Raw genomic sequence first — 18,019 nt, 5'->3', positions numbered from 1 at the left:
TAGTCTGGGCTATTTTTGGATATCTATTTTTGTAATATCTACTTTATAATGCATTAAACACTCTACTCAACATGAACGTTTTTTGTATCTTATTCATATTTGTTCTATCTTCCCTTGTGGAACAGAAACAATAATCCTGTAATACATTTTAGAAAACTACATTATGGAAAACTTAAAACTACCATGCAAGTGGCCTATTAACTAAATTAAATTAAATAACTGAATGAAATTAAATAACAGATAGAAATGCCATACAGAACATGTTTTCTTCTATAAGATGAATGCCTGTAATATAAACCTGATCAACTTCAGCTGAACTGGTCGAACTGGTGACATTTCTGTCGGAGGACAGGAAACATTTGGAGCTGTCAAGCTCCCGCAGACAGACCGAGTACGACCAGAAGTCCGGTGATTTGGCCTTCAAAATAAAATCGTAAAATGTAACCCCCATTTAAAACCCAGTGACTGAAAAAAGAATATGAATTAAACAGTGATTGATTCTGGCTGAACTGACACCAGAGATTGACTCTGTGCCAGCTGTGCCACTGAAGATTAAAATGATTTTTATAATTAATTTATAAGTTTAGTAGGCTGTCTGAAAATCTCTTGGCAGCCCCGTCGCCTTTGTGTTATGGCTTTATTGTGAAAAGAACATTTTGCTTGTTCATTTACGGCAGAAGCTCTTCAAACATCTTCTGTTCGTCAGTATGGGTTTTATTTTGAAGGCTCCAGTGTGTTTCATTTTGTCTGGCTTGACACTAACTTGTCAGTCAGAAACTCGGTTTACTTCAGTAAACTTGTCTTTATCGCATGTTTTATTGAACAAAGTTGTATTTTCCATGGAGACTCTGCCTGTCAGGAGGAAAGCCTCCTGTCTGCTCCGCATCAGAGAAAACTGTCCGTTCAGGAGGCTGCGAAGAAACAAATACGGTCAGTTAATATAAATTATTTATGAGACATGGAGCCGTACTTCGGTCATATTTTATAATTATGTCTGCTACAGTTTCAGCACTGTTGTCTTCAAGTCTGATTGATGTATAAAGGTTTCTAATAGGCTATAATTTAACTTCGTATGGAGAGAAAGTCCCGCTCAGTCAGTTTAAAGTTACTTTGCTTATCGGAAAACGGCAGAAAATGACTTAAGTCCTTTAGGGTCTTCTGGTAAATTTGACCGACAGCTCTTTATTTCATTCTTCACACTGTTCACTGCCGCCCGTATATTTTGGTGGAAGAAGACTGTGGGAAGAAATGACGATCCAATATTAAAAATCTAATTTTATTAACTAGTAGCCTATTTGGCAGAATTGAATAGTGGCTCTTCAAGACTTACAAAAGATCTAAAGTCATGTTATACTGTAGGTCGGTAGCATTAAACTGGCAGGTTTTTGGTTTCTCATGGTTAGTCATGGTAAGGGTTAAAGGATTTATTTTAATAATAAATGTGTGTCGTGAGTCTATCGAAACAGTGGGTTGGTTATTAATATAGTTAGGAAGAAAAAAACATCAGTGGGAATAAAACCTGTCTTTGTTTCCTCTGTTCAGCAGAACTGACACTTTGCATACAGCACAACCTCTCGGACTTCAATGGCTTTCTGCTTGCACTAGCATTGCTAATAAAGGTTAACAATCAATCAACCAATCAATAACCAAATCCCCAGAGTCAGTGCTTGCTGATTAGACCAAGGCTATCCCTTCAGGTGTCCACTGTATTTCTATTATTAATTGGTTTTTCTAGCCTGTTTCAACAGGCTGCTGTCACATATCAGACTTTACTTCCACAGTGTTGTTTCAGAAATTAGAACCAGTGGATTCATCTGTTGGCCGAGCTCAGCCTTTCAGCGGTGTTAGTGATGGTGTTGAGGGGGTGTTAGTGATGATGTTGAGGTGGTGTTAGTGATGATGTTGAGGTATTGTTCTGCTTTGAGGAAGTGGCAGAGCCGCCTACCATCTACTCTAAAAACAGGTTCAACAGGATTCATTGGCACGCATCGCCAAGTTAAAGGCTCCACAACACTATAAGTTTACAGACAACATCTGTTTAGTTACATACTCCCACATCATAGTCCTACATGATGGCAACACCTCATAGGTCCACATCATGGCCCTACATAATAATAATAATAATAATAATAATTTTATTCCATATAGCACTTTTCAAAACAAAGTGCTGTATAGAGATAAGGAAGTAAAGATAATAAAAAGCCAAATACAGAAGCAGAGCCAAAACAACACAAAAAATGTAATATAAACCACAATAGGTGAGTGAAGTAAAAATTAAATTAAATTAAATGTTTTTCTATAAAAGATGGTTTTAAGATGGATTGAAAGATGACCCAGACTCCTCAGGCAGGCTGTTCAGAACATGAAAGCCTGCAAAGCTTTAGTTTGCAGCCTGATAGGAACTGACTGAATCCTCTTTACCCAGGAGTCAAAGCTAAGCTCTGAATCAAATATACTGCATTCTAGCTGTGGGCTTAACATACGCTGAGAGGTTACCAAGTCTGTCCAGAATGCATTGATGAAGTCCAGCTTCTCAACCAGGTGCCAGTTCAACAGAAGAACGGAGAACATCTTTACAGTTTGAGTTGGACCGAAGAACGGAGAACATCTGGTTATGATGTAACCGTGGTTCTCTGAATGAAGAAACTATCTACCACTCTGTTACATATTCCATAAGTACAGGGGGATGATCCCACCTGGATCAGGTGACCTGGATAAAAAGACACACCAGCCTTACCAGCCATACCCAGGGTCCCGCCCCTATAAACACCTGCACAGGTGTGGCATTAGTGGTTATTTTTGATTTGGATCTGTCTCCGAGCGGCCTGTAGGTGGAGAGACAGTCTCTTCACTCAGGGAGTGATGGTTACCCCTGAAAAGGGGCATGGACGTCACCTTGACTGAGGCTGTGATGGGCTGGCCCACAGTGACAAGAGGGAACAGGAAAAAGAATGAAACTCGACTGCTAGTGTCGGGTTGTGCCAAGCACCATCTCTCCAAAGGAGGTGTTGGCTACAACATTCAATTGGTAAAATCAAAAAAAAATGGCCGCACAGCGCACCGTAAGTCACCGTGCTCCAGGAACACTGCTTGAAACAGACAAACAATTGGTCCGTTTCTCTGCACTCTGTGCGTCCGGTGTATTCTACTGGCAGAGGCGACCGCCATCGTTCATCAGCCTTGGATTCCTAAGGGGAGAAGAATGGTTGCAGGTCAACAGACTGATTGATGTGGGCTCTGGAGAGCGCTTTGTGGAGGAATGCTGGGTTGGGGCGCAAGATGACCCCTGCATCATCTGGTAAGAACCTGCAGCAACTGTCACGGATGGACAGGGTCTGCAGCTCCCCCAATTTCTGGGTTGAGGTCACTGCCAGCAAGAAAGCGGTCTTAAAGGATTTTACTGCTTGTGGCTTGTAAACACAACTTTCAAAGTTGACCCCTCCTCCCTGCGGTTGCCAGAACGGTAAAAAACAGTAAAAAAGTACAGCGAGGCAAAACGCCAAGCAGACAAGGCTCGTTCCAAAACAAATCTGTTGGCTTTCACCCGTTGGAGAGTATTGAAGGAGAGGATGGGCATGAAGAGCGATGTGGAGTTGGCCTGTTTTCTGTTGGAATGGTAGGTGCCGGTTAGCTTTTCTACTACAATGAAGCTACGCTAACAGTAGCTAGCCGCCAGCTCATGATACAAACTAGCTCTGACCAGTTGCTCTGTTTTAGAGTTCAGGACTGCTACCACAGCCAGCAAGGCTTTTAGATATAAAACGATTTAGCAGTGGTTTTGGTTGCAACGTCCCAAACATTCAGAAATAAGAAAATCCTGGCAGAAGGCAGGCTCTCTGCAGACACACACACTGTCACAGACTACCAATGGGCCATAAGTCATGATTGAGTAGGATCATTTTTTTTTTTTAGTTTATGCTATTTCAAGGGGGTAAATTCTACTCAGTATGCCTTTAAAGACAGCCATTTCAGGTCTATGGATTCAAGAGGCTCGAAGGGGAGCTGCTGTAACGCCCCCAGAACCCTGTCCAGGTCCCACAGGCGAGCGGAAATCTCCCTCCTATGGGCTGTTAGCCTCTGAGCCCCTTTGAAGAACTGGGAAATTAAGTCACAGCAGCTATCAGCAAGCTTACAGTCCCCAACATGGGCAGCTTTGATTGCGATTGAGTAGTTGAGGATTTTCCTGCCTCCAGCTGTTCCTGTAAAAATTGCAGGATCTCTGGAGCTGCATGAGAGGGGCTCCACCTGGTGTGCCCCACACTAGGATGCAAACACACCCCACCTGTAGGAGTAGGCTGCCCTGGTCAAGGCTGCCCAAACCCCCTGCATGGTCCTGACAGCAGATTCCAGCAGTCTAATATCTCGGTCCTCTCAGAGGCGAGACCCAGAGCCCCTTCCCTTGAGGAAGGGTGAATCAGGGACGCCCCTACCTGGGGCAACAGGTCTGTCCAGATTGGAAGCTTCCATGGTGTCTGGTCCAACATGGGTGGTATCACTGAGAACTACACCATGTGGGGCCAATTCATTGCAACCAAGATCAGGCCCACCTTCTCTGCCTGCACTCTCTGAAGGATGGGGGAAAGGAAGCCGAATGGAGGGAAGGTATAAAGAAGGCCCTGGGGGCATTGATGTGCTAGCGCATTGGTCCTGAGAGGTCGTCCCTCCCCAGGGAGAAGAATCGTGGCCAATGTGTCGCCTCCCTGGAGGTGAACAAATTGCCTCTGGACAGCCAGTCTGCTGTAGATGTACGCAGCGGCTACTGCTCTGTCCAGAACATTCTGGTCAGGACAGACCGAGCAGAACATTATGATGCTGCAGCCCTGGCAGGAAATGTGGTGAACTGTCCTCAGCTCCACCCAGGGTCCTGTCCAGTGCCCGCTGACACCCCAGCCTTCATGTACTGCACCCCAACTCTCCAGGGAAGCATCTGTAGAGATCAGCTGCCGAAGGCTCACTGGGCTCAGAGTGATGCCTTGCGCTACATCGCCTGTGTGCTGCCACCACTGAAAGGCTATACATAGCCTTTGCTTGAATCACACTTGGCTCTGCAGGGACCTCTATGGGTTCAGCCTCAGGCCCAAGAGGCACCTTTCTCAGGCCGCATATACAGCACCGCTAACGTAACCACCTGAAACATGGCTGCCATAAGGCCCAGGAGGCGGAACCAGCTGTCTCTCCTGAAGAGGGTCCTGAAAGTCTCCTGCTTCGCTGCCGATAAAGGATAATTCCCGTTATTTGCAACCTGGGTATTATTTTCCTAGTTTATGCCATCATGACGATTGATTGTGTTCAAAATATCATCACTTACTTCACTGTAGAGCTTGGCATAGCTTCAGTTCACCAGGAGCGCTGCTGTCCAATACACAAATACAGGGCCAATGGTTGAACCAAAAAGCAATTAAAACATATTCTGTAACTCATGCATCAGATGGCGCAGGTACAGGCTCCTGTGTTTGCCAATCGCGTCTGCACCACCATGGCTCTGTATTTTTGCAAGGAGGGCATCCATGGTGCTGCAGTTTTTACTGGGGCAGCTGCTTTGGCCAAAACTGATATAGACGGGGACACTAGGGCAGCTAGGGCCTGATCCACCGCAGGCCCTAACCCTAACCCAGCCGCCCACAGTATCCAGCCTAAAGATTACTACAGAAGGTGATCATAAAGACCTTGAGCAATATATTTCAGATAACAGCAATCCAAGGAGGCTGCCACATGGACAAGCACCCTCACCTTACACTAGGTAAGTGGATACTGCTGCTATCTTAACTTAGCTTCTTAAATCTTTTGTCATCTACCTTTGCTTCTCAAGGTGGAAATCAAAAAACAGTAATGCCACACCTGTGCTTGATAAGGGCAAGGCTTGGATGTGGCTGGCAGGGCCAGTGTGTCTGAATCAGAAGAATCATCCACCAGTCACCTGATTCAGGTGGGTTCACTCTTCCGTACATATGGAATATGTAAGAGTGGAGAGATAATCTCGAGATGAGAGAGAGCATCTTTACAGTTGGAGATGGACTGAAGAGGACCGCGTGTTTGCACAATCAATTAAGACACAGCTGTTAATTTTCCCTGCTGTTTCAACTGTCTGTACTGTAGACTACAACACTGAACATGATGCGTTCTCACAATGAATCTTGTTGCTTCCCATTCATTAATTTTTCATTCAATTAATGAAAAATGACAACTGGTCAAGTCACCATCCATTGCATCCCCAGTTGGCAAGTAAAATACAGAGATTACTATCTGTCCTCCATCTTTGTGTTCTTTTCTTTTGGAGTTGTACTTCGGCCAATAGATATTGCATCATAAGTGTCATGGAGGAGACGAACACAAACAACACACTGAGAAAGACCTTTAATTTGTTCCTGTTTCCTCTTGATTTGACCTTTGACAGACGTATCAGCAGCCTCCTCTGCCATTGGACCATACTGGAGTGACCTCAGCCCCTCTGCCAACAACCAGCCTGTCAGCACTGTCTATTCAGAGCCCCTCCCACCACTACCCACCTATCAGAACGTCTACATTCCCCACCAATCACAAGTGGCTATTGGTGAGTTTCCTGTTTGTGATATTTGTTCCTGTTGTAATTAGTGTTAACAAGGCAACTAACAGTATTCTGCTCCTAGACTCCCATGTAAACCATCTGTTTACATGGGAGTCTAGGAGTGATACCTTCATTAACTTCAAAAATGTTCCTATTTTTCCTATCCTGCCATCATTTCTACCCTTTCAGGGTACATAAGCTAGCCTCTGACAGGACATGGCTGAAAGGATTTTGATTGGACTTTATTGAAACGTTGAATTTTGTGATTGGATGGAAAATAGAACCTAATAATACCATGCTGAAATGAGGTAGAACTTTTTATCTTTTTAAATATTTAAGCCCAAAATGTTCTTTCTTAAATATAACACCACAAAACATAAAGCAACATTCAAAGATTAAGAATGTGGATAACTCAATTTTGATAAAAACCTTATAATTACAAGCTCACAATTTGTAGTCGATTGAATCTCCTCCTGCCCACTTTTCAGATTTTGTTGAGCGATTCAAAGTCTGATGTTTCCCTCGTCAACGCCATGTTCTCGCTCAGAGAAACAATTGAGCCAATCAGAGCCTTTGTGGGCGGGACTAAAGTTTGAAAGTTTTTGCAAAGACGATATTTTTGTCAAAAACGACCAACATTCTTGGTGAAGTTAGTAAATCATCAGCATTCAGCAAGTAACGTCAGAGCGGCCAGATACGTTAGTGATTGGTTCAGATACGTCAGTCGCCAGTGATTGGTTCAGATACGTCAGTCACTAATGATTGGTTCAGATACGTCAGTCACTAATGATTGGTTCAGATACGTCAGTCGCCAGTGATTGGTTCAGATACGTCAGTCACTAATGATTGGTTCAGATACGTCAGTCGCCAGTGATTGGGTCGGGTAAAATCAACCCCCCCCCACACGGCTAACAAGGAGGAAATCTCAGCTGAATGATGGAGTGGAACCAGATGGACGTTCAGTCTGAAGTCAGACTGAACAAAACAAATCACTTTGTCATCTGTTATAGATGTGACACACAGCCATGGAGGTTATGCAGCTGCAGTGCATCATGGGGCAGCATACTCAGAAGTTGTTGCTCATGCAGTATACATCTGAGCACAAAATCAACATTATAAAGTGAAACACTACATCATCATTTTCCATCACATTGAGCCTGTTGAGTGGATTGTGTTTTGTTTCTGTCTCTCCTGTAGTGATCCACATGGATTTAGATTCAGCTGCTGCTGACAGGAGCAACCTGCCGAACCCGCAGCACAGACACACTGAGGACAGCATGGGTGAGCAGACACAACAGACACAACAGATAGTAACAGACAGAACAGACAGTAACAGACAGAACAGACAGTAACAGACAGTATAGACAGTAACAGACAGTACGGACAGTAACAGACAGTATAGATAATAACAGACGGTAACAGACAGAACAGACAGTAATAGACGATAATAAACAACAGTACAGATAGTAACAGACGGTAACAGACAGAACAGACAGTAACAGACGATAATAAACAACAGTACAGACAGTAACAGACAGAACAGACAGTAACAGACCGTACAGACAGTAACAGACAGTACGGACAGTAACAGACAGTACAGATAATAACAGACGATAACAGACAGAACAGACAGTAACAGACGATAATAAACAACAGGACAGACAGTAACAGACAGAACAGACCGTACCGACAGTAACAGACAGTATAGACAGTAACAGACAGTACGGACAGTAACAGACAGTACAGATAATAACAGACGGTAACAGACAGAACAGACAGTAACAGACGATAATAAACAACAGTACAGACAGTAACAGACAGTACAGATAGTAACAGACGGTAATAGACAGAACAGACAGTAACAGACGATAATAAACAACAGTACAGACAGTAACAGACAGTAACAGACAGAGCAGACAGTAACAGATGATAATAAACAGACAGTACAGACAGTAACAGACAGTACAGACAGTACAGATAGTAACAGATGGTAACAGACAGAACAGACAGTAACAGACGATAATAAACAACAGTACAGACAGTAACAGATGGTAACAGACAGAACAGACAGTAACAGATGATAATAAACAGACAGTACAGACAGTACAGACAGTACAGATAGTAACAGACAGTAACAGACAGAACAGACAGTAACAGATGATAATAAACAGACAATACAGACAGTAACAGACAGTACAGACAGTACAGATAGTAACAGATGGTAACAGACAGAACAGACAGTAACAGACGATAATAAACAACAGTACAGACAGTAACAGACAGAACAGACAGTAACAGATGATAATAAACAGACAGTACAGACAGTACAGACAGTACAGATAGTAACAGATGGTAACAGACAGAACAGACAGTAACAGATGATAATAAACAGACAGTACAGACAGTACAGACAGTACAGATAGTAACAGATGGTAACAGACAGAACAGACAGTAACAGATGATAATAAACAGACAGTACAGACAGTACAGATAGTAACAGATGGTAACAGACAGAACAGACAGTAACAGATGATAATAAACAGACAGTACAGACAGTACAGACAGTACAGATAGTAACAGATGGTAACAGACAGAACAGACAGTAACAGATGATAATAAACAGACAATACAGACAGTAACAGACAGTACAGACAGTACAGATAGTAACAGATGGTAACAGACAGAACAGACAGTAACAGACGATAATAAACAACAGTACAGACAGTAACAGACAGAACAGACAGTAACAGATGATAATAAACAGACAGTACAGACAGTACAGACAGTACAGATAGTAACAGATGGTAACAGACAGAACAGACAGTAACAGATGATAATAAACAGACAGTACAGACAGTACAGACAGTACAGATAGTAACAGATGGTAACAGACAGAACAGACAGTAACAGATGATAATAAACAGACAGTACAGACAGTACAGATAGTAACAGATGGTAACAGACAGAACAGACAGTAACAGATGATAATAAACAGACAGTACAGACAGTACAGACAGTACAGATAGTAACAGACGGTAACAGACAGAACAGACAGTAACAGATGATAATAAACAGACAATACAGACAGTAACAGACAGTACAGACAGTACAGATAGTAACAGATGGTAACAGACAGAACAGACAGTAACAGACGATAATAAACAACAGTACAGACAGTAACAAACAGAACAGACAGTAACAGATGATAATAAACAGACAGTACAGACAGTACAGACAGTACAGATAGTAACAGATGGTAACAGACAGAACAGACAGTAACAGATGATAATAAACAGACAGTACAGACAGTACAGACAGTACAGATAGTAACAGATGGTAACAGACAGAACAGACAGTAACAGATGATAATAAACAGACAGTACAGACAGTACAGATAGTAACAGATGGTAACAGACAGAACAGACAGTAACAGATGATAATAAACAGACAGTACAGACAGTACAGACAGTACAGATAGTAACAGATGGTAACAGACAGAACAGACAGTAACAGATGATAATAAACAGACAATACAGACAGTAACAGACAGTACAGACAGTACAGATAGTAACAGATGGTAACAGACAGAACAGACAGTAACAGACGATAATAAACAACAGTACAGACAGTAACAGACAGAACAGACAGTAACAGATGATAATAAACAGACAGTACAGACAGTACAGACAGTACAGATAGTAACAGATGGTAACAGACAGAACAGACAGTAACAGATGATAATAAACAGACAGTACAGACAGTACAGACAGTACAGATAGTAACAGATGGTAACAGACAGAACAGACAGTAACAGATGATAATAAACAGACAGTACAGACAGTACAGATAGTAACAGATGGTAACAGACAGAACAGACAGTAACAGATGATAATAAACAGACAGTACAGACAGTACAGACAGTACAGATAGTAACAGATGGTAACAGACAGAACAGACAGTAACAGATGATAATAAACAGACAGTACAGACAGTACAGACAGTACAGACAGTACAGATAGTAACAGATGGTAACAGACAGAACAGACAGTAACAGATGATAATAAACAGACAGTACAGACAGTAACAGACAGTACAGACAGTACAGATAGTACAGATAGTAACAGATGGTAACAGACAGAACAGACGTAACAGATGATAATAAACAGACAGTACAGACAGTAACAGACAGTACAGACAGTACAGATAATAACAGAGAGTAACAAGAAGATGCTAAGATTATATTTATTGACACAGGAAATGGACTAGCCTGTTATAACATAACGTAACATTTAAATGGATAGGCTGACTATAGTTCATAGCCAGCATGATGATGCATATTTTTGTGACTATATAGTTTTGTTAGTTGTGTGTTGTTGAGTTTATGTGTATGTATAAGTATGTATGTATATATATACTGTATGTATGTATGTGTATGTATAGGTGTATGTTATATGTATCAATTCACAAAAGTATTGTCAATAATATTTATGTGGACCTCAGGAAGAGCAGCTGCTGCAATCACAGCAGCTAATGGGGATCTAAATAAACAATACAATACAGTAACACACAGTAACAGACAGAACAGACAGTAACAGACGATAATAAACCCACAGTGCAGACAGTAACAGACAGAACAGACAGTAACAGATGGTAACAGACAGAACAGACAGTAACAAACGATAATAAACAGACAGAACAGACAGTAACAGACGGTAACAGACAGAACAGACAGTAACAGACGGTAACAGACAGAACAGACAGTAACAGACGGTAACAGACAGAACAGACAGTAACAGACAGGCTGTAACAGACTGTTTCCTGCTTCCTGTCAGAGCTGGACAGTGGAGTCGACCCGGAGACTGGAGAGCGGGCACAGGGATGACTCCGCCCACAATCATGACATCATCTGTCAATCAACACACCTTGGCTTTACATCTCTTACAGCTCTCCTCACCAAGCCCCGCCCACCAGACATAGCACCACAACATCTAGAGCAAACGGACCGATGATAGCACCACAACATCTAGAACAGACCGATGATAGCACCAGGGTAGTCCAGGGTAGTTCAGGTAGTCCAGGGTAGTTCACAGTAGTCCAGGGTAGTTCAGGTAGTTCAGGGTAGTTCAGGGTAGTTCAGGTAGTCCAGGGTAGTTCAGGTAGTCCAGGGTAGTTCAGGGTAGTTCAGGTAGTTCAGGGTAGTTCAGGGAGTTCAGGGTAGTTCAGGGAGTTCAGGTTAGTTCAGGGTAGTTCAGGTAGTTCAGGGTAGTCCAGGGTAGTTCAGGTAGTCCAGGGTAGTTCACAGTAGTCCAGGGTAGTTTGGGATAGTTCAGGGAGTTCAGGGTAGTTCAGGTAGTTCAGGGTAGTTCAGGGAGTTCAGGGTAGTTCAGGGTAGTTCAGGTAGTTCAGGGTAGTCCAGGGTAGTTCAGGTAGTCCAGGGTAGTTCACAGTAGTCCAGGGTAGTTCAGGGTAGTTCGGGATAGTTCAGGGAGTTCAGGGTAGTTCAGGGTAGTTCTCAAGACTCAAATCTAAACAGCAATTTTCAATAGCCAATGAAAATGGAGATTGCGACAGACGAAGCAAGAGGGAAAAAATACATAAGTGTAAACACAAGATCCAACGTGCGTGATGGCTGAGCCGGGAAAGAAAAAGAAACCTGAACTTCTTCTCAGTCTTTTTTCTATGCAAATTGCAGCACTTACACAATTGCTGCAAGTCATATGGGCTGCAAGTTTGTTTTGGCATCAAAACATCATGGAAAAATATGTTCTCCTAAGTACAGGTGAACCACGAAAAATCACATTCTTGTGAGAGAACTGGGGACGCTTATTCTCAGTCTTTTATTTATGGTCTGTGGTCTTTAGATTTGTGCTCCTCAAAGACAACTGTTGTGTGTGTTGTGTGTGTGTGCATCACAAAAGACTGGAAATCTGCAAATTTCAGTTGTTAAATATGCGCTGCTCAATCTTTTCATTGTCACTTATGATTAGAAAAAGCTTTTAATGTGTCCCAGGCTTAACGCAAACTGCAGTCATTTGATTAATTATACATGACCAGGACAAAGAATTGTGTGATGTGGTGAGGAGCGGCAACAAATAAAAAATTCTCATATGACCTGATGATACAGTCACATGACAACCATATTATAATAAATGTTAATAGATGAAAGAAACAATGACAGCTGAACATTGGAGGATTTCCTTAAAACTGAAGTTTCTTCCAACTCAAAGGCAGCGGAGCTTCCTGTACAGATCAAATGAAGAAGAAACTGTTTCCTCTTCCTGTAAATAGACTTCTGTGGTCACATGAATTCTAAATATTAACTGTGAATTTGATGTGCTTTTAAAATACTTTGCTGAACTCAGATCTTTCTAGAAAAACTGCATAGAATTATTATTATTTTTTTTTACTTTTCCTCCATTCTGGGGTTGCAACACCTGTATTGTTTCAATAAACCTGTAAAAGAACCAAGAACCGCTGCCTTGACTGTTCTAACTGTGGAACCCTTCAGACAGCAGCTGCTCCAGGCTCCAGACAGAAAGCAGAGAAGCTGCAGGCTGATGGGAGATAAGAGGAACCTGCAGGTTAAAGGTTTTCCTCTGTCCTCTTCACGGAAGGTCGCTCACAACATTCTTCGCTAAATGTCTTTGACATGAAACTGAATTTGTGGCTCTGAACGGAACCCAGCAAGTTTCCCGGTTCTGGTGGGACGCATTTCACTGTGACACAAAAAAAACGCGCCCTTTGCGAGCTGTGACGAGAAGCTACAAGGAATAACAGGAACCACATTTCCAGTTTGGCGATTTTTCCTTCAAAATAAAAGCATTCGGGGGTGTAAGGCTGTTTTCTAAACTGAAACTTTGAATTGTCAAATAAAAAATAAATCACAAAAATCCATAAAAGCATTTAAAAGATGTACAAATTGGCACTTTGGGTAAATAAGTACTGGGATGGAGATCTTTTCGGTTCAGTCAGGTAAGCTGATATAAATAATCATAATAATAATAATATATATATATATATAGATATATATAGATATATATAAATTATTTATAACATTTATCTTATATATCTATAACAGTTATTTTATATATCTGTAACAGATATTTTAGATCCTATGACGTCTTTGCTTCAGGTGACAGTTATGTAAACTTTCTCTGATGAATACAAAGTCGACTTTTATTTTGAAAAATGTCCACCGGAAGCGAGTGTTTTCCAGCTAGCTTGACGCCGGTCCTTTAGCTAACAGCTAATGGCTATCAGAGCGAGCGTGAGGGTGAGTCTGTATTTTATCTTCTGTCCAGTTACTTTAATAGATGTTAAGATAATGAGTCAGTTTCAGCATTAAAGTTTCATCGTATCATAACTTATATTATTATTATCTTAACATTATATCTTATTTTAGCCGTAACACTGGCAGCTAGCGCTAGCTAACAACAACAACAACAACAACAACAGCAACAGCAGCTGCTGCCCATTCACATCAAATAAACGGAACTAAACCGAACTAAACTAAACTAAACCAAACCGAACTAAACTAAACTAAACTAAACCCTTCCCCTCGTGTGAAACAGCTGAACGGTTAAATTGACAGGTTTAGTTGTCGCGATGCTTTGTAGAAACTGATCCGCAACAGTTTGTCTTAAAATGTCTTCAGTCATATTAGATCTGATCTCCAGCGTTAAGTGAAGCATCGTACGTGTTGAATTCAGTTTATTTTCAGCCCAGGCACACAGACCTACAGTATATTCTGATATATATTTTTTATTCATATATTTATTCTCTTTTGTGTTCTACACTGACGGGACTACAGCTGTTTTCACTGTTTATTTCTGTTGCTAAATGCTCTTAAATGTCATTTTACTGTCAGTAAAAAGTCTTAAATCTAACTTGATAATACAGTTTTGACTTCTCTGCCTCTGTCTAATTTTGCTTAGATGAGTCTGAAAACACAATCATTAGTTAGGAATATAGTTTTTATACACACACACACACACACACACACACACACACACAGCCTTTGACAAACTGCGCTGTTCCTCCTGCAGCATCATGAGAAGCGAAGCCTGGAAGCAGAAGACGTTTGTCTCCTTCAGTCCAAAGTTCTGAAGAGAGAGGACATGGTGTGTGTCCCCAGACGGGACAGACAGGAGGAGACGGTGTGTGTCCCCAGACGGGACAGACAGGAGGAGACGGTGTGTGTCCCCAGACGGGACAGACAGGAGGAGACGGTGTGTGTCCCCAGACGGGACAGACAGGAGAAGACGGTGTGTGTCCCCCGACGGGACAGACAGGAGAAGACGGTGTGTGTCCCCCGACGGGACAGACAGGAAGAGACGGTGTGTGTCCCCAGACGGGACAGACAGGCGGAGACAGTACATGATGGTACAGTATGACATGTTTAATTGGACATGTTTAATTGGACATGTTTAATTGGGTGTACAGTATGTAGGTCATGTGATTCAGGAGACCTGGAAAAAGGAGGCGGAGCCAAGACTTACAGTACAAGTGTCTCTTCCTCTCTTCTGGTCAGATGGACTGAGCATAGGAGAGGAGGTATTTCCCAGAAGGCCGTGGGAGGAGCTGTCCATCATGGAGACTGGCGAGTCCAGCGATGACGAACTGGGACAGCTGGACATCGACCTGGACAGGAAGTCCAAACAGCACAACCTGACGTCCAACAATGTCCGCGCCATCCTGCATGTGAGCTGCACTTTCCTTCAGCTGGGATCAAACCTGTGACCTTTCAGTGACCTGTGACCTTTCACCCCCGGGACGACTGGACGATGAGTCCAGTCTGTGAACCAAAGTGATGTGAAGCTTGTTGAATGCGACTTCACTGTGAAGATGAATCGTTACTTGATGTTGATTGCTAAATATTTAAGAAGAGAACTGATTAGAGCATCTAAACTTTAATTATTACGGTATTCAGTAATAATCCACAGTGAAGTTTCCCTTCATCTTTTATTAATGAACCTTCTGTCTTTCAGGAGGTCATTACCCATGAGCACGTGGTGGCCATGATGAAAGCTGCGATCCAGGAGACACAGGATCTTCCCATGTTCGTGAGTGTCGATGTTCACTATGACCTGCTCTGCATTTATGAAGATCCATCCATATGAATGTAAATCTGTTGTTCACCAGGAGCCGAAGATGACCCGGTCCAGACTGAAGCAGGTGGTGCAGGAGGAGGTGAAACTCATAATGTTTCTCAGACTTATATAATATAGATATGAAAATGTGTCTGTGTAACTAAAGTTCTGATTTTCTCAACCTCCTTTTCCGGATGCAGTCACCTGTGAATGCAGCCATGGCTAAGGTAAGACAGCTGAGAGTGAGACAGGTTCAGTCCTGTCACTGTAAAGTCTAGTAAGGCTGAGAGTGAGACAGGTTCAGTCCTGTCTAGGGCTGAACAATTAATCGAAATTTTATCGAAATCGCAATATGGCCTACTGCAATTTTCAAATCGCAGGAGGCGCAATATTTGTTAAAGGCAAAATGTGTGTCAAAATACCATTTTAAATGAAATATTGTGGTGCTGCAGAGATGTCCTGGCCTACACATCATATTCTACAGACTTAAGAAAACATCTTTGTTTGGTACAGATCCCCGCAAAAATCAAACCATAATCATTTTAATATGTTTTTCAATGAAAATGAGAATAATGATGTAAAAATTATCATTCCCTCTAATATCGCAAATCATATCGCAATTGCAATATCAGTCAAAATAATCGCAATTAGATATTTTTTCAAAATTGTTTAGCCCTAGTCCTGTCACTGTAAAGTCTAGTAAGGCTGAGAGTGAGACAGGTTTAGTGACTGTCTGTCTCTCTGTCTGTCTGCAGCCTCCTCAGTTTGTTGACATCCTGCTGGAGGAAGAGGAAGACTCCTCAGATGAAGAGTATTGTCCTGATGAGGAAGAGGAGGATGAGGTAAGGAGCCAAACAGAAGATCGACCTTTGACCTTTCAGAATGTTTTGTTTGTTTTTATTGACGTTTCATTTAGGGCTGTCCCGAATACCATTTGTTGGGCTCCGGAGCTTTGGTAGTGTTACAACCCGGCTCAAGGAAGTAACAAAGGAGGGAAGACATACGCCAAAGTAAAAGTTAAAACAATGATTTATTAACTAAAACTAGGGGAAAATAAACACAAACTACATCAAACCAAAAGAACAGAACAAAAGGTGTGCATAAGTGAGGAGGGAGAGAGACACACTGATGGTCTGAAGGCTTTTAAAGCCCAAGGAGTACACCGGGCCCAGGTGCACTCCATCAGCCTTGACGACCCCACCCACCGGGCTCCTGCAAGACAGAGTGGGAGGGTCATCACACCCCCCTCCATAAAAACAGGGTCCCACCGGGAACCCCTCTAACGCATGCAAAACACAAGTTTACAAAATTATACATTTAAAGTTGATGTCTCCAACCCGCCTGCCCCTGGCCAGCCGCTTGCCCCACCCTCAGCAGACCTCGGTACCTAGGTAGCAGTTTAAGAGGAAGAGAACAGCACAGGAGACAGAACAGGAAACAGACAACATAATTAGGCTTCAAGGCTGGGACAACAGGACCATCACCATGTTGTCAGTCCCTTAACGTGGTGAAGGTTGAGGTTGTACGGTGTAAAGGGCAAGGCAGAGCAACAGGAGAATGCATATCAAAAGACTTACTGCCACAGATGATCAGACAAACTACTCCCACCACAAAAACAGAGTCACGCACCTTCAAACTGCTTGGCTTTCCATACACGGGCAACAGTTCACCGACAAAGTTCACACATAGTCACAGTTCCTCCTCACAAAAACACAGCGCTGAAAACATACTCGGTGGAGTCCACAGGTCCGTCGCTCCTACACGCTCCAACACGGGAGAGCAAACTCAGCGGCAACCGGCCAGCCAGCGGTCTTGTAGCTCCTTCAGTTAGCGGCCGAGGAAAATGTAGCTTAGCACCGTTTATATCCACTGAGACACCGTCATAGCGTGGAGATAGCGGTCCACGGCGACCACGCTGAATCCACTTGAACTCAAACAACAGTCCGACCTCACTCAGAGAGCGGCCGCAGCTTAAATCCGAGGTGATCACGACACGGTTCGGGCGCCATTTGTAGAGATGTGGATGATCTCCGGGGAGTCGTTAGAGAAGAAGAGATGAACACCAGACGAAAAACTTCATACTTCAGCTGCAGTTTTATTAAGGGCAGACGTTGTTGTGAAATAGGTCAAGGTTTCAGCAGCCAAAAAGAGACTTATAAAGTTAGAGACAACGGCTCAGACAAGCGACTTCCCCATACAAAAGTAAACTCTGACCCCGCAAGAGCGGAAGTGTGACGTCATTATATACACACCCAAGCAGCGATCATTACATATAAAATTACATTAAAAAAACGAATATCCGAATCCCAAAATTGAAAACCGAATACCTACCCAACGAACGAATATCCGAATAGTCGAATATTCGGGTCCAGCCCTAGTTTCATTC

The 18,019-nt window shown here is 42.6% G+C and overlaps 2 protein-coding genes across 8 annotated transcripts in view; both read left to right on the top strand.

Annotated features, from left to right (window-relative positions):
* Nucleotides 1-765: 765 nt before the first annotated feature.
* Nucleotides 766-13,008, top strand: LOC144541935 (uncharacterized). Of its 7 annotated transcripts, none has more exons than XR_013506922.1 (5): nt 766-930; nt 6,395-6,550; nt 7,742-7,825; nt 11,377-11,594; nt 11,971-13,008. XR_013506922.1 is itself a non-coding variant. In XM_078287230.1 (4 exons), the coding sequence occupies exons 1-4, from the start codon at nt 840-842 to the stop codon at nt 11,424-11,426; spliced, it is 381 nt and encodes a 126-aa protein (XP_078143356.1). In that variant the 5' UTR covers nt 766-839; the 3' UTR covers nt 11,427-13,008. The 7 variants fall into 7 exon arrangements, 1 of the variants encoding a protein (XP_078143356.1); XR_013506919.1 differs by having other exon boundaries at nt 11,377-11,613; nt 11,682-13,008; XR_013506921.1 differs by having other exon boundaries at nt 11,377-11,652; nt 11,816-13,008.
* Nucleotides 13,009-13,804: 796 nt separating this feature from the next.
* The window catches only part of LOC139918262 (GON-4-like protein), a 67,111-nt gene continuing 62,896 nt past the window's right edge, over nt 13,805-18,019 (top strand). Inside the window, exons 1-7 of the mRNA XM_078287213.1 lie at nt 13,805-13,817; nt 14,590-14,926; nt 15,075-15,244; nt 15,532-15,606; nt 15,686-15,733; nt 15,834-15,860; nt 16,389-16,475. Coding sequence (XP_078143339.1) covers nt 14,662-14,926; nt 15,075-15,244; nt 15,532-15,606; nt 15,686-15,733; nt 15,834-15,860; nt 16,389-16,475 — 672 coding nt within the window. The 5' untranslated portion in view covers nt 13,805-13,817; nt 14,590-14,661. The remainder of the gene's footprint in view (nt 13,818-14,589; nt 14,927-15,074; nt 15,245-15,531; nt 15,607-15,685; nt 15,734-15,833; nt 15,861-16,388; nt 16,476-18,019) is intronic.

Source organism: Centroberyx gerrardi, chromosome 12 (assembly GCF_048128805.1).
Source record: "Centroberyx gerrardi isolate f3 chromosome 12, fCenGer3.hap1.cur.20231027, whole genome shotgun sequence".
In the NCBI taxonomy this organism is placed as follows: domain Eukaryota; kingdom Metazoa; phylum Chordata; class Actinopteri; order Beryciformes; family Berycidae; genus Centroberyx; species Centroberyx gerrardi.
The sequence above is the reverse complement of the archived record's forward strand: the minus strand, read 5'-3'. Positions and strand labels throughout refer to the sequence as shown.

Bases quoted from the DNA above. Each gene is read 5' to 3' on its own strand.
- LOC144541935 (XM_078287230.1), top strand. From the start codon at position 840: ATGGAGACTCTGCCTGTCAGGAGGAAAGCCTCCTGTCTGCTCCGCATC. The intron at 931-6,394 runs GTCAGTTAATAT...GACCTTTGACAG, and splicing joins GCTGCGAAGAAACAAATACG to ACGTATCAGCAGCCTCCTCT. The intron at 6,551-7,741 runs GTGAGTTTCCTG...TCTCTCCTGTAG, and splicing joins CCAATCACAAGTGGCTATTG to TGATCCACATGGATTTAGAT.